The 24796-nt window shown below is 41.4% G+C and overlaps 1 protein-coding gene across 2 annotated transcripts in view; it reads left to right on the plus strand.

Moving 5' to 3' along the window:
- The window catches only part of GUCY1A2 (guanylate cyclase 1 soluble subunit alpha 2), a 386320-nt gene that overhangs the window by 5544 nt on the left and 355980 nt on the right, over positions 1–24796 (plus strand). For both annotated transcript variants that reach the window (XM_064577515.1, XM_045895137.3), the window contains exon 2: positions 24583–24644. In XM_064577515.1, the coding sequence (XP_064433585.1) occupies positions 24583–24644 (62 nt within the window). The remainder of the gene's footprint in view (positions 1–24582; positions 24645–24796) is intronic.

Here is a 24796-nt window from a genome sequence, read left to right on the forward strand (position 1 = left end):
CCAGCTAATGGCATTTTGTTTTGTGCACAGCACTCTATTCTTGTTTGACTACTGGCTCAGTTATTAAGCCTTTATTCTAAAGATGAATTTTGACGATGGGAAATGCCATTGGTGGTGATTATTAGTTTGTAGGCAGAGGTGATAAGTGATTATATATTCCTTCTTAGTATGTGATTTATCTACCTGGAAATACTTGGGGATGGGTGGGGAGAGTACTGTTATGTGTTTCCCTCTATGTCATCATCACTCTTGTCCTTCTCCTCTATTTTGTTGTGTTCCCTGTATCATATGGAGCTGAAGGTAAAAATTGAAAAAAAATACATATTTGATTGAGTATGATAGTAAAATAAATGCATTGTCTCTAGATATACACGTCATTTGCTGTGAGTTAGCAAGAAGATAGAATGATCTCTTTTGGAATTTCAGACCTATCTAGGAAGAAAAAAAAATTAACGGACATAAGCGGGGAGAATATTTGCTAGGGCTATCTGGTGACTAGGTTTCTCTGCAGGGCCTTATTTGATGCATGAGCTAGAGAGCTCAAAATTTAAAGTTCCTCTTTCTGAATTCTCTTACCTTGATGCTCTTATGTTTATCCCATATTTAGCACAGTACCTGGTACCTGATGGGTGTTCCATAAAATGCTAGAACAAATGAATGGAAGTTCTTTGTTTAGTTGTCCAATTACATTATTTCTATTGTGTTTGATGTTTCTTGTGTTATATTTGGTGCCATCGAAACAAAATATTTAGATTTTGTGCCCAGATACTTTCAAGCATGCAAACCTGTTGGAATTTTACTTACACCTGCCACGTAAAGCAAAACTTCAGGATGAAGTCGTGTTCACAGACAGCAGATGGAAGAGTTTCCTCCCCCTGGAACTTGTCGAGTGGCTCTTTTGTATTTTAAGAAATTAGGTAAATGTGATGACTCTCCTCCACTTTCCTTATATTTTCTGCTTAGACTTTTTGTGCAGTTCTCTCCCCAATGAGAGAGAAAAATGTTTGTCAGCAAGTGGGCTACTGTTGCCAAAAATGCACTGCCAGGGGATGGAATGACATAGTCTTGCTCCCCAAATATCGCTTCGGGACAGGATCTGAAGACCTAGGAGTATGTGCCCTAAGCTCAGAGCACCTCATAAAATTGAAAATTCCAGACTAGAGTGATTTAGGAAGCAGGGGAGCTGGAAATGTCTCCGAAGCCTGGAGATTTGTTGGGCTGTGGTGGGGAATTGAGAAACAGTGAACACTCCTATAAATAGAACAGTGAGAAGTCACTTTCTGTACAGGCTTTATTTGAGGCTTATTAAACAGCTCTTCCTTTATGCTAGTGGTTATCAAACCTCGGTGAACATAAGGAATACCTGGAGAAAGGTATGAAAATGCAGATTCCTGGGCCTTTTCCTCAGAAGGTCTAGTTTGTAGCTCTGGGGAGGGGCCGGGACTCTCATTTTAAACCATACTCCAGGTGATTTAGGCACACCAAAGTTGTGCCAGAAGGAGACTGAATTCTGTACCTTCAGAGTCATTGATCTAGGCTCAGTGAGCTCTGCAGACTGACTTTTTTTTTTTTTTTTTTTTTGGAAGGAATGAATCTGGAAGTGATTCCTTTGGGGTGAATATGTCCCGGGCAATTACTGCCCTAAGAGGAACAGAATAAAGGTGGTGACTAGGAGCCACATCTTATGTTGTATCGTTTGTGTTCAAAATCATCTTGTTGGTTGTGTGGTAGAAAGTATCCGAGGTGTACAGGTTTGATTATTTGTGATTCTCTTCCTGTTTTCCCTGAGGATGCTTTGTTAGCTTTCCCAAGTTCATGTTCAGTAGGTCACGTGTCACTGCCATCGATGTCCTGTGCCCTCTTGCCTCAGAATACGGAAGCAGCTATTCAAAACTGTTGGAGACAGTAGAGGAGAAGGGAGGAGAAGGGTTGTTTCGAGGGTCCACTTGACATTACACTCCGTGTCTGGTTTTCAGAGTGAGACTGACACGGCATTTCTCAAATGTTCCATCTACTGGTTCCTTTTGGAGCAATGACTTGTTTATATGCCAATACATTTTCTTTTTTAAAGGTGAAGGGAGAAAAAAAAGACAGATCTGGATGCCAGAAAAAAAAAAAAGGTTTTCTTAGAAAAGAAGCAATAGGACATTCAGATAGCAGACATAGAGAACCACCCTTCAAACCCTACCAGAGCATGGCAAATACAATAATGGTCGCTAATATCTGTATCTGTAGCCAATTAGTCTTTCTCTCTCATTCAGGGGCTAAGTTGGGTAGGAGTCCAGTTGAACTCTCCAAATAAATGGCGATCCAACAGTTCAAGCAATTTCCATTTACAGAAAACTCTAGAGCCAGTCTGTCATGAGAGGAGGCTGTCTGTGTGGAAATCCTGATGTTATCTTAATTGTAAGTCTTTGAAGTCACCTTGACTCCTTTCACTGTACTATATTGGTTATGTGTGAGTCTGCGGTGCCCGGCAGAGGAAATAAAAACGTTCTAAAACATGCTTCCATTTCTTGTTGCTTTATGCCCATGCTTCTTCATGCATGGCCCCTCCAATGTAATATCGGGAGAGAATGGTTTTTCTAATGAGTTTTAGGCAGACACAAGCACAGACAGACGGACAGACAGACGCACGTCAATCTTGTTTCTTGTCACTGCATTATTTTCCCTATAATGGAACACTAAGTTATCGCTCACATCTCTGTAGTAGGACTTGCTGTGTTGTAATGTGATTTTGGTTTATTTGGCCTCCTTGAGACAGAGATCTACGTATGTTCATGCCTGGCAGAAAGTCTGATTTAGAAAGGCACTCAGTAAATGTTAGGAGAATGAATAAATGTTGAATAAATCCTTGTAGAGTTTGTGGTATATCTGGTAATGCTTTGTAGGCTACCATGATTTTGTGCTACTGTATTTTATTTTATTTTATTTTATTTTATTTATTTATTTTTAAAGATTTTATTTATTTATTTGACAGAGAGAGAGATAGCGAGAGCAGGAACACAAGCAGGGGGAGTGGGAGAGGGAGAAGCAGGCTTCCTGCCGAGCAGGGAGCCCGATGTGGGACTTGATCCCAGGACCCTGGGATCATGACCTGAGCCGAAGGCAGACGCTTAATGACTGAGCCACCCAGGCACCCTTATTTTATTTTTTAAAAAAGATTTTATGTGTTCATTTGACAGAGTGAGAGAGAGAGAAGGGGAGAGAGAGACAGGGAGAGAGAGCACAAGCAGGAGGAGAGGGAGAAGCAGACTCCCCACTGGGGGTCTCAATCCCTGGACCCCGGGATCGTGACCTGAGCTGAAGGCAGCAGACTGAACCACCCGGGTGCCCTTGTGCTGCTGTATTTTAGTTGGTTATTTTAACTGCTCTGTTTGTAGTTTTTGCTCAATCACAAATAAGAGTAGATAGAGTATCAAAAACTAATGATGTACTATATGTTGGCTAATTGAATTAAAAGAAGAGTAAATACAGTTATAACATATTTTAGGGTGTGTTTTATTGTAGCTTCACAATAATCTATAGATTTTATGCCAGTTAGTTTGTACGATTATCTTAAATTATCTTAAATGCCTAAAGACACAGTAACTGTTGGGGGGAACATATGTACTCTCACTGACAGGCGTTTGTGTATTTTCTGTTAAAGAGATGTGGATCTCTGTAAGATACAAAAATAATATCTCCACTGTGCTATTTTATTCATTATTATTTCAAAGCATAAGAAATCCTGTGTTATCAAACAGTCTACTAAATAAAAATCTTCACAAACCAGCACATACCTATATCCACATACCTATCCTACAGTAACCACCATAGACATAATAATGGCACTGGGGCGCCTGGCTGGCCCAGTCGGTTAAGTGGTGGACTCTTGATTTCGGCTCAGGTCATGATCTCAGCATCCTGTGATTGAGCCCCGCGCTGGGCTCTGCACTCAGTGGGGAGTCTGCTTAAGATTCTCTCCCCTTCTCTCTGTGTCCCTCCCCACATTTGTGCTTTCTCTCTTTCTCTCTCTAAAATAAACAAGCCTTTTAAAAAAAAAAAATATATATATATATAAAATGGCCCTGGAGGGATAGAGTCCTTGGGAAAGTGGTAAAGTTAGAAATTGTTGATAGAAGGAATGGAGAAGAAAACTGACCAGGATCAGGTAGATGTATTATTGGGTATTTTTTGAGGGCCCAGGTGAGGTTAGAGATAATAAATTTGTAGCCTAAACTGAGATGGTGAGTATGACTTGGAGAGGTATGAAATGGTGAAGGTATGCACTGTATATTAAAAGGCCTATATGTCAGATTGAGTTTGTGGTGTTTGGGGGCAATCACTGAAGTGGAGGGTTTTTTGTCTTGGGAAATAATGAGAGTGAATGTCGAATGGGGCAGACTGTAATATTCAAAGGCACTTCTAGCCATCCTGTATTGGACGCAGATCTGATATCAAGCTTATTTAATTTATATCTGGGTCTTATTCTTTTGCTAGTGAATTCATTCTGTTAGAATAGCTGATTAGTCCCCCAGGTCATCCTCCCCCCACAAAACCCCCCCCCAGAATCAATAAGTCATATCGAATTAGTGATTGAGAAACTCAGTTCTAAATGCTTGATTGGAATTTACATTATGTTTTCAGAGTTAGAATTAATCCTTGAAACATAGAAGAACATTCAGTTACATCATTCTTTCATTATTTGTGGGCTCCTAGTTGCTACACAATAAGGTTTCCTCCACTCGGACTTGATACATTGCTTCTTGAGTAAGAAAGCCTACAGAACTTAGAGTAATGGTGGCTACCAATACATTTCTTATTATATTGGAGAACACAGTAGTCTTCCTTCCTTCCTTCCTTCCTTCCTTCCTTCCTTCCTTCCTTCCTTCCTTCCTTCCTTCCTTCCTTCCTTCCTTCCTTTTCCTAGCAGATATTTTCTTACCTGAAAAGGTAAAAAAATTAGTTTTGGTGAACCAATCATTCTAAGTAAACTGTTACATATGCAGTAGCAATTTGTGAATAGATGAAATTCAGTAAGATACTCTTAAGGGTTAAGCAATTTTTGTTGTGTTAATCAGTATTTGATAATCCCAGAGCCTGTCTTGAGGGTTTCAGGGCCTCCGTGTCATCATTATGCACTGTAATGACCGCCTTGCTGTAGGTGTGTGGACATTCTGGCAAGTGGAAAGTCCTAGATGACCAGACGCTTACTAACAGGATGTTTCTTCCACATGGAGGCACCGGAGAGCTCCATGGTTCTTGTGGCCTCAGGGAGTTTCTCACACTCCAGCAGGGGTCTCTTAGGCAAGGGGAGGCAGAGTAGGGGTGGATTTTAAAAGAAATTTTAATTTTGAGGTCTCTGTATCATTTGGCTAATGTGCTTGTCTTGTTTTCTTGAAAAATGCCTCGTGTGTGTGTGTGTGTGTGTGTGTGTGTGGACAGAAGCTACAATTCAATAAATGCTGCCTTCTTATTTTTGTTTTAAGTTGACTTTGGGGACATAACTTCCGTCTCTGTTTCCCATCTCTGAAATCACATGTAATAATATGAATCTCTTACTTAAGGATAAATATGTAATAAAACGTGAATAGTGAATTGGAGACATTGTGTTTAACTTTTATGAATTACTTCATTGTGCTGCTACGCTGATTTTTTGAGAACCAATGCTTGCTTCAGATTCTTTTACTCCCTGCATTCTGGGAAAAGAACAGGTTTTGGTTCAGACACGAACTCTGGTCATTATTTTGTGCATTCTTGGATAAGCCTCTATGAGACTTGGTTTCTTATCTATAAAATGACTTTTATAGAGTGGCTGGTTAGCTCAGTTGGTTAGAGCATGGTGCTGATAAAATGAAGGTAATACTTAGTTTATTGGATTATGAAGATGAGAAGGATAATGATAGCATAGTATTTTGAATACAGTAAATAATCAATGTTAGCACCTTTCTCCAGCCCCTACTTATCAGCTATTTTACCAATCTTCATATTGTTAATCACATCTCCTGATACTTTCAGTTACCTTCAGTCATGATTTTTGGCAAAATCTTGTAGATTCTCCCTTTCGTTATAGGGAGTATCTTATTCATCATTCTTGTGCTTTTTATGGGAAATATTTTCAACATTTTTGGGTATGCAACCTTTCAGGGTTATGAAATCTTCCAGGAATTCTGTCCTAGAAATCTAAAAACCAAAGGTGATCTCATTGGCCTCTTGTTCATTCATGCATTCCCTTACCTCTAGCATTCATTCATTCGGAGAGCACGTATTTAGCAGATGAGCACTTTGTGATTCATTCAGCGTGTGCTCAGTGTGTGTTAAACCACATGCATGAAGTAGGACATTCAGACAGAAATTCCATATGGTCCTTTCGGATTAAAAAAACATAAAAGCACATTTAAAAATTACCAAATAATGTCCATGACAGCTACTTCGGCCCCTCTCTCTCTTTCCCTTTCATCCTACCCAACTTTTCCTTATTTGGCATGATGCAGAGGATATATGAACAAAGGAACGGTTTGTGTGTAAAAAGACCATTTAAGCTACAGTGATGATGATGATGATAGTAATAATAATAGTATTGATTTATCAAGCCCTTACCACATGCCAGGCACCGCGCTGAGTGCTGTGCACATTTTGTTTAATTAGATACTCTAACAGTGATGCCTCACCATGGTCTACGAGACATCAAAGAGCCTACCTGTCTGACCTCAGGCAGAGTTCGGGTATAAAGAAGGACAACAGCTTTATTGCTTTGCGGGGGTGAGGGGTGCGGGGGGTGCGGGGAAGGAGACTGCAGCAGCTAAGGTCTTCAAAACTGCAAGCCCGCCGGGAGGGGGGAAGGGACTGCGGGGGGGGGGGGCGGTTTATAGGGAAATACAGGATCTAGTCAGTTTCTTTTTTTTTTTAACTAATTTTTATTTTTATTTTTAAAAAATATTTTATTTATCTGACAGAGAGCACAAGCAGGGAGAGTGGCAGGCAGAGCAGGAAGAGGGAGAAGCGGGCTCCCTGCTGAGCAAAGAGCCCGAGGACTGGGCCTGGATCCCAGGACCCGGGGATCATGACCTGAGCTGAAGGCAGACCCTTCACTGACTGAGCCCCCCCCCCCCACCGGGGACCCCAGATCTAGTCGGTTTCGACAGGAATTGTGTATGTGCTGTATTAGTCCTATGTTTTTAGGGTGGTACCGGGTTCCTGACAGAAAAGGGTAAGGGTAAGGAGGGAGGAGGGGAGGTTTGGGGAAGAGAGAGGAAAAAGGTTGGTTTGAAATTGAGCTTCCCTGAAGCATCAGTGCAACTGTTCTGCTTTTCCTTCAGCTTTCTGCTCTGAAGCGGTTGCAGGCTCGGCAGACAGCTGCCCTCCCCCACCCAGCTCTCGCACGCCACTTTCTTTTCATCGGGGCACTCACCTTCAGAAGTTATCCTCCCCATCTGTTTGCATATGTGTTATCTGTAATTTAAGTCTGGCCCCGGGGCAGAGACAGCCTCTGGTTGCTCTCGGTGGTCAGTGGCCTTTGCAGGGCCTTGAATAGTGCCGGCTGGAGGGTGGTTTGAGGTGCATCTTTATGGACTGAATGAGCAAGTGTTATTTTAAAAAGAAGTCATAGCACTTGGAAGACAAAGAACATCGTTTAAAAAAAAAACAAACACTAAACTTATAGGGTAGGAGGAGGAGAATTAACAAGTGTTAGGCATTTAAGTTTTCCTAATATGTATCTGTGAATTTGTAAAATAATCTTATCAGAGATTCAGAGAAGTTGAGTAACTTGCCTAATGATCACAGTTAATGACTGATAGAGAGATAAGATTAGAATCTTGGCGTGTTTGCCTCCGAACTCTGTATTCCTTCCACTATACTGTGTGTTTTGAGCCTCTGTGAGCGTGGTGGACATGGCCATGCAGCCCCCAGATGCCCCTTCAGAAATGAAGGGCTTATTCCCCTGGAGGCTAGCCAGGTTGCTAATAGCCAGCCTCCCCTGTCAGTCCCCTGGATGCATTGCCTGGACTGGAGACAGCTGCCTTGCCCAAAGTTGCTCCATTCCAGTGACTACTGAGCATGGCGCCATGAAGGCTTGATCTCCCTGTCCTCACTCAGCCAGCTCTGAAGGCAGAGCTCCATGGAGGGTCACCTGAGGCCTCCCTGGAGCGGGCACCACAGTCTAGCTCCTCCCTCTCTCCTGTTCTGCCTCCTTCTATAGTCTTGCTTGGGTATTGATCCCAGGAACACCTCCTCATAAGCTTTCTGCACGCTGATCTCAGAGCGTGCTTCCCCGGGAGCCTGACCTGTGACAGTGGGTCTGAGAGCCATGACAGTGTTAATAAAAACGCCACAGTCAGCAATGGAGGGGGGTGGCATTTGGGAGAACTATAATGATAACCTTGGATTCGGATTTTTTGAATTTGGGTGCAAATGGTTGGCTCTGTTGTGTGAGTTCTTTGAGGGCGCCTGGTGGTACCAGATCACCAGCCTCAGCATGCTCACTGTCACGCAGGAGGCAAGCCGCTCAATAAATGGACTGTTAGAGATTTGGGATTGGGTTTTGGTAAGAGCTCGTGGAGTTAGTAGCTAATATCTTGAAAACTGACAAACTCTCTGAGTGAAAGAGAGAGAAACACAATAATAGAGCACTGAGAAGCACTCTACAAAGAGAACCAGCAGAATGTAGGTGCCCAGAAGCTTTTTGTTTGTTTGCTTGTGGGTGTGGGAGGTGGCTGGGAGTAAGGGCTGCAGTGGTTGATATTTGTGAAGTGATGAGAAATTAAGGATGATATTTTCAAGCCCAGACCAAGATTCTGCTGGGGGCCTTAGAAAAACGATGTCCATCCCACCTCTGAGATAGAAACCTACTTAAAGAGGGAATATCTGCGGAGTACACAAAGGATTTCATAAGCATATATTTCTCATCCAAGACTTTTGGCAATACAAATAAAAAGAGAGAAACAGTAGGGTCTGTGAGGCCAAATCAAAGTGTACTAAAGTGGAGACTCGTGTTTGAGGGTAACAAAATAGTCAAAAGATGTTGGCGATGGATGAGAGAAATAGGCTTTGGGGAAGGATGGTATTTTTTTTTTTTTAAAGATTTTATTTATTTATTTGAGAGAGAGAATGAGAGACAGAGAGCATGAGAGGGAGGAGGGTCAGAGGGAGAAGCAGACTCCCTGCCGAGCAGGGAGCCCGATGCGGGACTCGATCCAGGGACTCCAGGATCACGACCTGAGCCGAAGGCAGTCGCTCAACCAACTGAGCCACCCAGGTGCCCGGGAAAGGATGGTATTAATCTAGTGACCTTTGTGAGCCCCTTTGCCAAGCGTGAGGATACTTTCTCTCTACCCAAGGGGAAAGCAATATGGCGGGTGCCCTAGGGGCCTGATGCAAAGGCAGTGGGCAGAGTTTGGTTTTACTTACACCTACTTTATTACAGTCTGGTCCTGATTTTATAACTCAGTGATTGGTCAGTGATTTTTTATACCTAACGAGTGTTGAATTTAAATTGTCGTGCTCTTTGCAGTTCTCTAGGTGTATTTTAACTATGGTAACCGCACTGATGATGGGGTATCAAATGAGGCCAGAAATGTCAGTAATTCACCCTTCAGAAATTTTATACTCCGATCATAAAGTACCTTTTTTCATTTGTGTATTCTACTGCACATAACTTTTGGGTTGTTTTATCAACCCGAAACGTCAGACTTTAAAAAAAAAAAATACTTTTAAAGATAGGATTTTGTAAGCTGAGCAGCTTGTGGGAGGAGCTGTGTTTTGATTTGTGCTTTTATTTGTGTGTTCTCTTGCAGTTTTAAAGGTAATTTCAGATATATATTTTATATATATAACCCCTGTTCTTACCCTCGCCATGCCTGATATGACTTTGTTTAGTGTTAGAGCTCTTCTTGACCCTGATGGAAAGGTCACTAATGGAAGGAAGTCTCTGGGGATTAGGAGCCAAGTGAATAGGACTCTACTTTGTTGTTATATCAAATGTATTTCACACAGTTGAAAGGCCATGTGGAAGGTAAAATAAGGCCAGCCAGGGCATATACAATCAAATGCAGCTTATTGGCTCTCTCCTTCTCCTCTTCTGGATGAATTTTGCTCAGTTTCATCAAACAAGGATTTTTGTCTATTTTTTATACTGCCATATCCCCAGTTTTCTAGTGCCTGGCACATAGTAGCTGGTCAATAAATATTTGTTAAATGAATACATTTAGAGTGAATGTAAGAATATTTATTCCAACCGTACTGTACAAATGTTGTGAGAAATAAGTGAGTTGATAAATAATGCACTTTAGGATTAAAATCAATAGCAGTAACAAAAAATAAGATTATACAGATGTAAGTAATTATTATGTCCTCTTATTTTTATTCCTTCATTGTGTATTTACTATATGTGCACTGTACATGCTTGACTTTATTGTGTCATGAGCCAAAACACAAGATCTGTGGAGGAGAAAATGGTGCTAGTAATCTGCAGAGTTGAAAACTAAATAGTGTTGGGTTTTCCGTAAGTACTCTTATAATCTGCTGTACCAAGTCCGCTTACATGATGTGCTGGGAGGAAGGAATAAGTTTTTTTCTACTTGATCAAACTATATTTTTTTTTAAAAAAAGAGTTGAACACTACTTCATTAAATAGATATTTGTTGTTGGCTTTTTCTGTGCCAGAAATCGGCGATGTCTTATTTACATGGGAAGAACACTTATAACCTCCCTTGCCCCACTTTTTCTTGTGATTCTGTTGCAAACATTTCAGGATTGAATCTTCAAAAAGATTTTATCTTTCTTCCAACCAATTTCTTGAGTAAAGTCTTCCCAAGGGAAAGCAAGAACTTTTGGAAAAAAAATTCACATTACCCCAACAGCAAATTTAAGGAGAACCTGCTGCTGTGCAAAAAGCCTGTCATCCTAATTCAGTACGTTTCTGGAGACCTCAACAAAAGAAAAAAATATTTTGTTTAAATAAAACCGAATTCTCCCATGACAGGGTTACTCTGTCTTCCAACTTCACGTTTTCCTTGTGTGATTGGATAAATTTGTGTATGAAGGATGTCTTGATTTTTGAACGTTGTCTTATGAACTATTTGATTTTTAGTTTAAGGAATTTATTTATTTGCTTTTCACGAAGGAAAGGATGCAGGGATTGTTTCAAATTTTGTTTTCATTATGGTGTTTACAGATAGAGACATGAATTTATTTGAAGAACATTTTTTTTTTTTTTTAAAGATTTTTATTTATTTATTTGAGAGAGAGAATGAGATAGAGAGAGAGCATGAGAGGGGGAGAATCAGAGGGAGAAGCAGACTCCCCACTGAGCAGGGAGCCCAATGCGGGACTCGATCCCGGGACTCCAGGATCATGACCTGAGCCGAAGGCAGTCGCTTAACCAACTGAGCCACCCAGGCGCCCCTGAAGAACATTTTTGATATTTACCTATTTATCTCTACGTATCTGTGTAACAAATGTGTGTGTGTGTGTGTGTGTGTGTGCATGTATGGATCTGTGTATCTATCTACTATTGATTATGTAGGGCAGAGGGGAAATGGCTCTGTCATTGGATTCTGAATTTAAAAATGCCATTCAGTAGAAATCCGGAGTAGCTGTAATTACTATCGTTGTGTCTTTTAAAAATTTGCGACAAGTAGTGAAATTGTCTCTTACCTCCTTAACAAAAGAATCTGCCTATAAAGGCATTTATTGTAAGGAGTGGTAATGATGAGATAATTGTGTTGTAATGGAACCCAGACTGAGGGAAAGAGTAAATTTTAGCGACTGACTATTGTAATTCCATCTGAAGCTTCAGACACATATGAGGGAGTTTCTAGCATGGATGCTGGAGAAGAGAGGTTTATTGTTTCCTCCTGATGTAAAGATCAATAAACACTTTGTGGACCTGACAGTGTTTGCAAGCTATGAAATCTCCTTCCCCCCCCCCCTTGTGTAAACTTACTGCCATTCTAAACACATTTCAAAGAAAGCCAGTCTTTCCTTTTGTTCTGAAATAAATTATCCAAAAGTGTGCTTGCAAAGTACGAACCTAACTTTGGTGCTGAAGGAGAATGGATGGCATTTATCCACAGCTTGCAAGGAGCCAACTGTGCAAAGTCAGGTATGAGGCTGCTGCCTGCTGGTATTTTAAGCACTTGGGCACTTCTCTCCTTATTCAGCTGCGTTCTAGGGATGGGAGTCAGGAGAAGATGGAGGAATTCAAATACTAAGTTAAGTTGTAAGTGTAATTTTCCACCATTAGCCTTGCATTCTTGACTGTTGAGAAAAATTGAGGTCTCAAATATCTAGTTAACACAGATATCCAATTATTCTGATTATAGCAGTGGGATATATCATCTTAATCAATGGCATTAACGATGACAGTAATGAAAGAAATGACCAATTCCATTGGATATGTAATTGGAAAAAGCATTTTACTACAAGTTACCCCAGGAGACAGAGTAATTTTTCAAAGAATACATATTACTAAGTCACTTTCAAATGCAGGTCAATAAAAACATTACCATTTTTATGGTAAAACTATAAAATATGAGGCTAAAAGTGTGAATCTAAAAATAAGATCAGACTGACAATTCTTGGCCATTAAATAAGGTATTCAGCTACTTTATGTGATTTATTAATCAAATCAAGATATGCCTGCCTGGAAACATCTTAAAAACCTAAGATAACAAAGTTTATTGTTTTGTTCTTCCAGAGTAACTAACAGAAATGAAGTGGAGGGCATATCAAAGTAAAGCATATCAAAGTTTCTGCCTTGGTGTTTTGTAGTAGTTTAAACCCTGATATGTTAGGAGTTAAGGTTGAGAAGAATTGTGAAGTAAGGACATTTATTTCTGGTTGTCCCTATTCTCAACCCCTCTCTCTCTCTTATCAAAATCTCATGCCACAAAAATCTCCCATAAGTCTCTCCCACCAGACAAATTAGACTGTGTATATTTTAAATATCTTATATTAAATTATTAGTTGAAAAATACCTCCCTTGATTTTAAGCACCTTAAAGGAGTGGAAACTAAGTTTGGGGCGGAGAGGACTGGGAATGGATGGATTGGAGATAATGCTCTTGGTGCCCCCCAAATCCTCAAATCAAACCTGGTTGTCTGGTCTCACAAAGCTCCAACATATACTGATGAGTATAGAAGTGATATCTGGCTGCTTCTCAGGCAGCCATCTGGAGGGTTCCTATAGCTACAGTAAATTATCAAATGTTCTTGGTCTGTAGAAATCAAGTAGATATATTGGGAGATATACACACACACATATATATAATTTTTGGTTATGTGGTATATTTATTAATTTGGTATCATAAACTATTGTGTGTTATTTTAAAGAGCTATTACTGCTATTTCAGGGTTTATTTGAAATAAAGCTCATAGGGCCAAATGAGGCAGATGGTGTCCTTATGTTTTATAATGCTTAGAGATTCTGGAGATTTTGCTCCTTAAATGAGTAAATTATGGACTGATATGTGTTGTGCCAATTACGGACGCCCCTGCAGTGGGTTTGCCTTGGAGACTCCAGTGAAGAGCCCTGGTACACATCAGGAAATTAAAGTGTTTTTGGAGCTGGGAAGTACTGAAAGCTGTCCCATCAGTACCTTGCTCCGAAGCATCATATCATTACAATTCTGTTGTTTGGTGTGAATGTGTAGACATGACTTGTGTGGGTCAACATGGTATTTGTAAAGCTGAATGGCAGAGTAAGACATTTAAAACTCGTGTAGTATTCTAGAAAGAATTTGGAAAAAATAATACTGTGCCAGAAACATTTCTCTTCTGTAGGCAGCTGTTCCCAATATCCTTTTCTTACTCACATCCTTCTACCCCCCCACTTCTTTTCCCACTTACTAATTTTCCGTTCGGTAATGAGACAAACAAATGGCTAAGAATTACTACATAGCTGAAAGTTTGGTTCTCATATGAGCAAGTTTTGATGTCTTTTGTTGGAGTTCTTCTAAAATGACCACATCAGTTCTTATTATGATGGCCATTTTTGTGATAAATGGCTTATTTTATTAGTTTTTAGGGTAAGCCGATTTGAAGAGAATTTTGAAAAATCAGGGGCTTTCACCAACTGTAATTTTTTTTCAACACCCAAGAACGCAAAGCACTAGTGACATTTTTTTTCCTTCTTAATTGTCCCCACTTCAGGACTGTGAGGGAATGATGTGCTGACCTACACTTTCCATACCGAAAAGCCACTAGCAATGAGTGACATCTGTTTAGAGTTTACAAGGCATGTTTTTAACACACATTATCCCCCCCGGATTCATGCAGGAAATGAATGAGATAGGCAGCGCAAGGATTATTATTAACTCCAATTTAAGGATAAGGAAACCGAAGTTCAGAGAGGAGCAGTGACTTGCCTAAAGTGAAGGAGCCAGAAACCATGTGCATTTTAGTGTCCACTTCTCTTGTGTCTAGCTCTTTCCACCATGATGTGTCTGTCCACGTGCCCACGAATTGTTCCAACCTCAACGTACAACGTACACATTGTACAGCAGAGACTCCCTATGTCGCCCCTCGTATGCTTCCTGCGTGTAAGACTTGCTAAGGGACGGCTGGTAGCAATTTCCTGTTGGTTTTCCTGAACCTAATCTCCTCTTGCCAGTTGCTGAGTTCCTGAGCGGGCTTTGAGTCCCCCATAGACCTGTGTTAGAAACCACAAGGGCTCTTTCTTCCTCAGGGCTCTGCTTCCAGGCTGACCTAGTTCTCCCGTCCATCTCATGTTTGTGCGCTCCAGGCTCCCATGGGTAAGGCAGCTATGAACGGAGTGACAAAAACCATCATGACCGCCAACTGCTTAGCTTACACTGCAGGGTCTGCAAAGATCAATGGCGTTAGTTTGATTTCTGAATATGAAGGAAGCCAGAGTATCCTAGAAATCGTTACATAAGTGAAGGTATATATATTCTCTTCACAGATTGCATAGAATTGTGCATAACCCACCCATACACATATCTTGGTGTAATTAAGTACTTGGCTCGAAGGAATGGGGAAGCAGTGTAATAGTTACTATATGATGGAGTGATCCCTAGATTAGAAAAAAGAGCTCACGTAGTGTTCAGTGAAAAAAAGTAAGGCTTTTCACATCATGCAGTATTAGCGTTCTCCTGCCTGCATGTTTTTTCCAGGGTGACGTGTGATGATTTTGTACCTCTGCTCAGGAATGCAGTGCCTCATAAACACTGATGACGTCACCCTCATTATCTGCCAAGTAAGCACGTTTCATATCCGTTTGGATCATCAGACTGTAGTTAACACTAGATTTGATGATAATTTAGTCCCTTGTTGGGTTTTATCTTCCCAGGGAGGTTGAAGCAGCTGAGCTGGACAGGACCCACCCGGGGTAGTATTTGGATGGTTCTGCATGGTTCAGTATCTGAGATTTTTAAACTCCAAGGACCTGTTCTTGTCAGTGTTCTGAAATCACCAGACTCGCAGCCTCTAACTGGGTAAACAAAATGGCCCTTGTCACTTTGGTTGGCATTTGCATGACAATTTACTTATTTACAGTGAGAAATGACTGGGAAATGAGGCTTGTTACTCAAAGTCTGTATGATCAGTACATCTCTTACACGAGGAACCAAGTCCTCATTAAAAATTTGCTTTAATCCACTTGGAGTCAAAGCAAAATGAGTTTTATGCCAAATTCTTCAAGCGGGTTTAAGGAGCTAGCTCTCCGGTTGTAGGGTTCAGCCTTGCTAAAGAGACCTGATACTCCAGGGCCGTTCATAAGAGTCCCTTTTAGTTAAGGTGGTTGGAGAATTTCCTTAGTTTAGAAATAATCTTTCTCAATGTGACAGAGGGCCAGTATACCCCTGTACAGTGTTGGATATAATGTTTCATAAACTATTCCCCTCCCTTCTCTTTCCTTTGGGCTGCCCTCTCTAACTTGGCCTTCTTTTCCTGCATCCCCTTTACAAATGTTTCTGTGGCTCGGTGGCCCACTTTGCCTGGAGCTGCACCTTGGGCTGGATGATTGGAGAGAATTCTCTGTTACCCCTTTACAAATTATTGTTTAAGCTGGTTCATTTAAGGTTGGCAAAACATTTCCCCACTTTCTGTGTTAATTTTGTAATTTAACTGTCAGGCAGGAAATATGACTTCCCTTATTTCCAAGCTCTTGTTGGGAAAACACCCACCCTGTGGCTCCCCAGCCCTGGAAACAATAGGGAATTCTTTGGAAATGCTCAAGCGGAGGCTGCAAAGAGGTTGTAAAGAGCTAGAAATTATTTCCTGACATGAGGACCATTGCTGTCCGGTAGGGTATTCAGGAGTCGAAATGGCACTAATTAGCTTTGCGGCATCTAATTGGCATCTTTGGGCTGTGAGGCATGTCTGGCAACCATCCTAGATGTTAGACATGGGCAGTTTAGTTCAATTTAACAATTTTTTGACTACTTGCTCATCAAGAGATTTTTTTTTTCATAGAATCATCATATAACACACATATGTATCATACTTTGTACTTTTATCTCATTTTGACCTTATAACAACCCTGAGCAATAGTTATGCTAGGAATTTCTCTATTTTATAAAAAAGGAAACTGAGGTTTAGAAAAATAAAATGCTGTTTCCAAAATCACACTATCTAGCCAAGAGTTAATTCCTTTCAACTGTAACCTTTTCTGCCTTGAAGACAGAAGAAGGTATTTCAGTTTAGAAAAGCAGATTAAAAGCTTGGCTCTTTGGAGGCAGGCGGACAGAGATGAGACACGTAAGTAGACTTAGACGCTACCTACGTGACTTTGGGCATGTTTTTTAACTTGTCTGGGATGAGTTTCCTCCACATTTATAACATTGGGGTAATACTTCTTCCTCTCTTACAGGATTTTTGTGAGGACTCAATGAGGTGTTGCGTGTAACATGCTGGGCTTAGTGTTCGACCCTTAGCAGTCAACAGCGTGTTTAATCCAGAAAGCCCAGCATTATTTCACTTTGTGGACTGACAACCCTGGGCGCTCTGTGAGATTCTTTGTGGTGTGAGCGTTTAGGACTAGAGCCATGTTCTCCACAGGTTTGTAGGATAGCATGATCCGCTGCCCCGAGAAGGTATCTAGAAACAGTACCATCTTGTTTCAGTATTTTTATTCGGTCATGATTTTTATTCAGAAGGCCAAGTGACCAAGATGTGACCAGTAAAGCATGTTTCTTCCAAAGTTACTGGATAAAGAAGTTAACCATCTTACCAGAACTATTTAAATAACAGTAACAACATTTGTGAATTTGGGAAAACACTATGACAACATTGTTTTCATATCCATTAAAAACAAATAAAAAGAAACAAGGGATAGATACATGGAAGGCTATTTTAATAGTTAGCAGAGCCAAGTAAGTTACTAATGGGGGAAGATGTGGAGAAAAATCACAGGAGACCTAACTTTTTGTCTTGTTGGTGGCTCTTTCCAGCCTTGTAGCTGAGGCAAAACACCTTGACCTCTCTGGATCTCCATTTTTTTCATCTGTAGAGTGTGGATAATTATATCTGAGACTCAGGAGGTTGTTGTGAATATCAAATGAGATGAAAGAAAAGAAAGTGATTGGTAAACTGTGAAGTGTTCTACAAACTGAAGGTGGTGGTGTTATTCGTTGAAAACATCCAAAATTCTTGGATAACTTAAATGTGCTCTTGCCTGAAGGTAGGGGAAGGACTGAATAAATCACCCTTTGGAGCTCTTTCAGTTTAAGCAATGTGTGTTTTCAGCTTAAATGGGTGTTTTTGGTATTAGGTCTTATATCAAATTGAAATTCAGTGGCTATTTTTGGAAAGGGGTTAAAATAACAAAGGGGGAAATGTTTGGAAAGCAAACATACTTTGTATAGGAAGACTTAATTATACTGTCGATTATGTGGTAGGTATATTCAGTTACAATCAGTAATTACAATGATTATAACCACTGTGCTTTGCTAATTAGAACATACTTCTAATAAGGCCAAGGTCATCAGTTTGAAGCCTTGTATGGGTCAATCAGCATAATGTCAGCCTTCACCCTAAGCTCTCGTGGGGCCACTCAGATGTATACTTGTGTTCACAAGGAGAATGAAACTGAGATCGAAGGAAATCATGCAGATTTTCCACCAGTGTGGGTAGGAAGAACTCTACCTTAGAGGGCATTTCTAGCTTTCATTTTTTTTTTTTTTTCTTTTAGCACACTTACCACTTTTGCTTTTTGTGATTAATTATCTGGACTACCAGTTTTGTTTAGCAAATTATTGGTATCATTCACTTGAAATGGTACTGCCCAGCTTCCTGAGAGATGGTGGATCTGACCCTCTGTTTTCAAGTGCTTAACTTTGCAATGCTTTTCCTCAAAATGACCCTGAGAACTACGAACTTCTTACTAGCTTTTTCAGATGGGAAAATAGAGGCTTTTTTTTTTTTTTCCCAAGGTTTCCTACTCCCAGGTGAAGAGATGTTGGCTAATTTTATAAAAAGGTCAGTAGCACAGCTGGGCTTGAAATACAGAGGTCCTGACTCAAAGTTCTATATTTAATTTGCCGTCTATTTTTTTGGGGGGGGGGGTTATATGTAGTAAGTTTAGTCAGAGGCTGGGAAAGTGAATATTTTGTCTGCATATTTAGCAAGATTGATGATTACTGCAATTACATCTCTTTCCAAAGTATTTGAGCAGCTTGTCGGAAGTGACCTATTGTTGTTGGACTAATTTTATTAGTAATACCAACCATATCATTTGATCCATTGGTGTCTACAGGCTTAGCCATAAAGACCGGGTAGCTACAATTTTGGTCACGTTCAATGACGGAATTTGGCATATCATGTCCTAATACACGAAATGCTCTTAGGTCCTGGAGAATGTGGCGGTCCCCATAGTGTGATGTCGAGGAAGAGAAGTGCTCCTGGCCCCCGGTTTAACTCTCACTGAGAAGCCTATTTACCACAGTCCCGCTGTTAGTGGTTCAGACCATGTTTTATCCTGTAGGGAAGCTCATTTTTTACCATCATCTACATTAGGACCGGGGATCACATTTTTGAGGAAATGGAGGTGTGACTCCTTCTGAGAACCATCGGAGATCAGGGTACTAAAGGGATTGACAATTTTGCTGAGAAAAGGAAGGAGAATATGCAATGGTGATTTCTGGAGACCTGTTTTGGGAGTTTAGGTGATGGGGGTAGGGATTTGGCCCATCAGAATGCAGCCTGAATGTATTAGATGTCCAGCTGGTAGGGAAGGGGTGAGCCAGAGGAGGGGGAGAAGCTAAGGGAGGAGAAGTGGAAGTGAGTCTTAGATGACTCGGCGAGTTTGCCCATGGCGTTCTTTGTGTATGCAGTTTCGATGGAAAGAATGTTCCGTGTGTTCTCAAGAAGCAGACAACTAATTTGGATCCATGTGATTCTTTAATTGTATGTTGACATTAAAAAAATGCTATCTTATTGAAGACAATTTCCGAAGGGAAGAGTTGCTGTCCTTGCAAAAGAAGACTCGTAACGTCTCTAACTTTGGTTCTTTTTCAGTCAGATGGTGATCATGGCACCAGCCGGACTATTCAACTGGACTGGTGCAAGGGTCAGTTGGGATACCATGCATTAGAAACTGTGAACTGTAAAGCGCTCAACCAAATACAGTTTTAAATGTTATGTGCAGTGTAGGTCGGAGATTATGTGCTTGGATTCTGGAGCAGATTACCTGGGACTCAACCCTGGTTTTGTCTCTTTTTGCGTGAGCATAGGGCAACTTAAACTTTGTGTGTCTTGGTTTTCTTAGCTGTAAAATAATAACCCCCGTCTCATGATGTGAGTAATTGTCCCACTAGCCGTGATGTTGTATGTATGTGTCCGCACAAAACCTAATGCTGACGTAAGTGCATGGGAGTGAATTACGTGGAAATTTAAAAAATCCTGTATGTATGCCTCAAGCAGTATAGCTCTTTGTTTATCTAAGAAATTCATATTGGGCGCCTGGGTGGCTCAGTCGTTAAGCGTCTGCCTTCGGCTCAGGTCATGATCCCAGGGTCCTGGGATCGAGCCCCGCATTGGGCTCCCTGCTCTGCAGGAAGCCTGCTTCTCCCTCTCCCACTCCCCCTGCTTGTGTTCCTGCTCTCGCTGTCTCTCTCTCTGTCAAATAAATAAATAAAATCTTTAAAAAAAAAAAAAAGAAACTCATATTTGATTATTAGCCGTTAGTGACAGTTAATGAACGAACTGTGTTGAATTTGGTGGTTATGTATGTACAGCTCTCAGAAGCTTACTTCTCTTGATATTTGAATAAAGAAACTGTTCTCATGAACACTGACTTATTCAGTTCAAGTAAGGTTTCTACAGGATTACTGGTCTTGATCATCATGTTTATACCTTAAACGAAAGGTTTTAAACCCTGACCGCACGTTAGAAGCAGACCAGTTGAACTGGAAAATTTGGAGGTGGAGCTCAGGCACTGGTATTTTTTAAAAGCTCCCCAAGATGATTTTAATGTGCAGATAGAATAGAAAACCACTGGCTTAGTCATCAGTAATTAAATGTATATCCCTATCATTTAGTTTCTGACATTCATATTTAATTTTCTCATGTTTAAGTAAATAAAATGACATGGCTATTTACAGGTATTTCTTTAAAGGAGGATGGATGTATGGTTTCCATCAATTCTATAGCAGATGGATCTGTGCCGTAAAGCAGAACTAGGAGAAGTTTGTTTTTAAATTGTGTGAAGTTGTGTCTGTTTTTGGCATGATGAAGTGCTGCCAATATTAAACAATATAGAATCCCAGAATGTTCAAGGTAAGAGGGACCCTCAAGGCATCTAGTAGAAGCAGGGCACACTTTAAAGCCAGTCCTGGCCTGCAGTGGTTTATTCACTTACTAGCTTTGTGATCACGGGATGTTCACTTAACCGGTCTGAGCCACAACTTCTTGATCTCTAAAATGGAGGTGAGCGTCTGCTCTATCTGGTGACAAGTGTGTGTTTCCTGTGCACGCACGCGTCTTGATTCCCTGCCTCCTGCCTGATCCCCAGTCCATCTGGTGCGGATCTCCAGAGCAGGGACTGTGCCGGAGGCTCCGGGGGCTGCTGAGCCTGCAGGGCCAGCTGCTGGGAACGGCTTCCTCCCACTCCTCAGGGACCACTTGTCTGGCTCTGCGGGGACCGTTTCAGGCCTGGCTGTTTGGATCCCATGACCTTCTGTGAGCATCACATTTAGTCTGCGGGGTCAGCACTGCTGGCCAAGCAGAGCGAAGCTGTTCCTGAGACTAGAGATGAAGGTGGCTCCTGGTGGCTACGTGATGGCAGCTTCTGAGTACCTTCTGTTTAACCCCAGACTATTCTTGTGCAGGACCCAGACCGCTGCCTCGTCTGTCCAGCGGTCTTCCTGTCCGGTGCTTCTTGGTGTTGAGCAGGGACAATAGGAGACCACTCTCTCTCTCTCTCTTAGTTTGGGGTGAGCAGAGAACAATCGCAGATCTCTTTGATTGTCTTTTTGTGAAAGGAAGAGTGGATTTTTGTCTTTTTCCCCATCCTTGTCTCTCAGATCCTCCAGCATCTGGCTATGAAATTATAAGGCCACCTGGTTCTTCTGTTGCACATTCTTTGTGTCTTAGGAAGGTGGTTCATGGCTTGTTTCTTACTTCTTTTAACGCTTAATGCTTGGGGTCCTGATCTCAGCTGTGGTGCCTTGGTGTCCTGCCCACTTGTAAGCCTGCTTTCTCGGTCTGTCCTCAATCTTCATTTTCAAAATTCTGCTTTTATCACCATCTCTGGACTGATCTGAAGTTTTCATTGGAAATATTTATACTTTCTGCTGCCATTTTTTAAATTGTTTCTTCTGTCTACTGAAATTGGCACTCCCTTACGGGTAGTGGTAATGGTAGCTTTATTGATTTTTTTAGGTGATAAGAATCTTGAAACATTACACTTGGGGGGTGGACAGTCTAACTTGTGCTCCTCCACTAGATTACAAGACTCTTGAGGGTAGGAGCCATGTTTTTCAGCTGAGCATAGTCATAACTATCATTTATTATGTATCTACTGTGCACCAGAGACTTTGCTTTATTTGAATTAATTTCCATGGAAAATAATGTCTACATAAGGAATTGATCTCGAGAGCTTAAGTAAACTACGCAAGGTCATCTAGCTAGTGAGTCACAGAGCTGGATTTTGAACTCACTTTGGTATTAAATCTTCTTTTCTAAAATCGTGTTTCTAAACTCCCTCTTCAAAGAAGGGACAGATACAGGTAAGAGGAATGGGATCTTGGCCTGAGGACCTGTTGAGTAGGGGACAGGTGTGGAGTTGCATTCTTAAAGAAGAGAAGGTCGGCATATCTTCAAAGTCCCCGTTTTTCCCACTAATACACTGACTTGCATCACTGGTGTATGTGAACACTAAGAAATGTACCCTACGACTCTCCAGGAAGGAGTCACCCCTGTGGAAGGCTTTGGCCCCCATGTGGGTCTTCGCTTCATGCTATTTTATTCAGGTCAGAGAGACACTGAGATTTCATGAAGATGTCTCTCACTGATAAGAGCCATTAGTTGAGCTGTCAGGGAAACTCTGGAGAGAATTCACTGAATCCACGGTGATAAGATGTTCTGGGGAGTCAGGTGTGTGTGGAAGTCAGCGTGCCTTGCTGAGGAGGAGGAGACACTCTGCACTCAGCTTCCAGGCTCCTGGTTTAGACCCTCAGAACGTGCCCATTGGCTTCGGCAAGCCATAGGAAGTATGTAAATGCTTTCCCAAGTTGAAGCTTTGTTGGATATGCCCAGAGAATGTTTTCTTTTTAATGTATTTGGAAACTATAAATTTAACTCCTGCTGGGGAAGAAAAGTAATTGCTTCACAAAAGAAAAAAAGTCAGCTCTTTAAAAGGCTCCACTCCTTTTACAATCATGTGCTTTTTAATGACTGGGAAATTCCTGGTGCAGGAAAAAAAATGTCCTTATGTACAAATGAGGTCATTCTGGTCTTTACTGGCCCTGTGCACTTGAGGTCCTGCTTTCTGTTCCATGTTTTGTGACCAGAGGTTATTGGAAGGATAATCCCTCTGTGCATATTCACTGCTTTTAGGGCATGTTGCCAAAGAGAAAGTTATCTTAGCTCACCAACTGCCAAGGCAGCGCAAGAGGCCCCTATCCCAGGGGTACTGAGCTAGTGCCTGATAACGACTTGGTTTGGGTTGGCCTCGCGTCCAGTTTTGTGAAAGCACGCTTTTCCTGTGCACTAGGCTTGCTGTGTCCGCTTCGTCCTCCTTCGATTTCTCAGCAGCTCCATTAGTTCTCGGTTCAGACATGATTTTTTTTCCTTAGGTACATTCTATTTACTTTGCTTTCATTCCATCCCGAAGAGCAGAGACATCTGTACCAGTCTGAAGCCTCCTGTTCATCTTTTTAACGTGATATAAATGAAAAACAGCTGTTGAAAGCATTCGCCCGGTACCTATTTCCTTGAACATTGGGAGGCTGATTCCTCCTAAAATTAATTTCTGATTTGGTTTGGCTAAAGGGAAGCCTTAGCTCTGCTCAGTGAAAGGGTAGCGTAGAATAGATTTCAGTGGATGCCCTTGATTTAATCGAAGTTCACTTTCCCCTGGCTTTAGAATAACCCTTTCTTGCCAAGATGGAGGCCGAAACTTGGAAGAGTATTGGGTAGGGAGGTTGCTAACTCTGTCCTGGATGTTTTCATAGAGAGGTGAATAGGGAAGGCATTCAAGGGAACCTGGACGACAACCTCTGCAGTCTTTTTTAAATTGTCTGTTTTAAGACAGTGACCTTTCTAGACCTCATCCAGGTTCGTGTGGTTAATCAGTGACAGCCCACGAGATTGCCAACTGCGGCCTCACATCTCGAGAACAGAGTGTCAGAGTCCTTAAATTCCCCTAAAATTCATCCATGGCTAAAATGAATCAATCTTTTGATAAGCCTGTGATAGATTATGCTCTGCCTGATTGACTCTGCATTTTTATATTTAAAAAATTCACACTCTTGCCACTGAAAATTAAGTCCTTACCACGATTTCTTAATTAAATCTTTGTTCTGGGATCTTCACGGCTCCCTGGGTCAGAAACTCCAAGCTCAGGCTCTGTTGCCTAAGTAAGTCTAAGAAAAATGTCTTGATCTGGAATTAAGAAAGGCTATCTTTAACTGTTATGGAGAAGAGAGAATTCTACTGTTCGGTCAGGAATGACTTAGATATTTGCCACAGACCCCGTTTCTTGCCCAGAGCACTTGTGGCCCCTCCACGAGGCTTTGGAACCCTTGCTTGGAATCTCTTGGGTCCTTGAAGAAGTCAGGTTTGACCTGGGCACGGCCCACGTTTCCTTCAGTACACCTCCCCTCCGTTGCCCCCAAGGCCTTGGTTTATTGTCGGCAGGCAGTGGATGTTTTATTGAACCTAAGACCCGGTATGAGAGAATTGGAAAAAATATGGCCAGGAGATGCTATCATACTTGAAACCGAGAAATTCTGGGTAATTGCTGAGTGCCTCGTATTAGTTCCTATGGGGAAAATACATGGCAAAATGTGTAATGGGTTAATATTGTAAAGCGAAAACGTGTATGAGATCAATCAGAAGGTACATAGCTGCCTCTGATACTCAGAATGGGAATGGCACTGATCTGCTGATAATATATTTTATTATTATTATTATTCTCCAGCCTCAGACGATACAGCAGACTCTCAAGAGGACCCTGCAGTATTACGAGCACCAAGTTATTGGGTAAGTAAAATGGATTTTGGTCATTATTTGGGGCAAATTAATTACTCAAACATAGCTGTTGAGCGTGTGGTTTTCTGCCACCTAGGTGGGTCTTATTTCACACTGGTTGTGCTCCCAGGGTGGGCTGGGGGCTCATCGGGACCCCTATAGTG

The sequence above is a fragment of the Mirounga angustirostris genome, unplaced genomic scaffold, assembly GCF_029215605.1.
Source record: "Mirounga angustirostris isolate CCGP_5_RB_7025 unplaced genomic scaffold, mMirAng1.0.hap1 SCAF_13, whole genome shotgun sequence".
NCBI classification, from domain to species: domain Eukaryota; kingdom Metazoa; phylum Chordata; class Mammalia; order Carnivora; family Phocidae; genus Mirounga; species Mirounga angustirostris.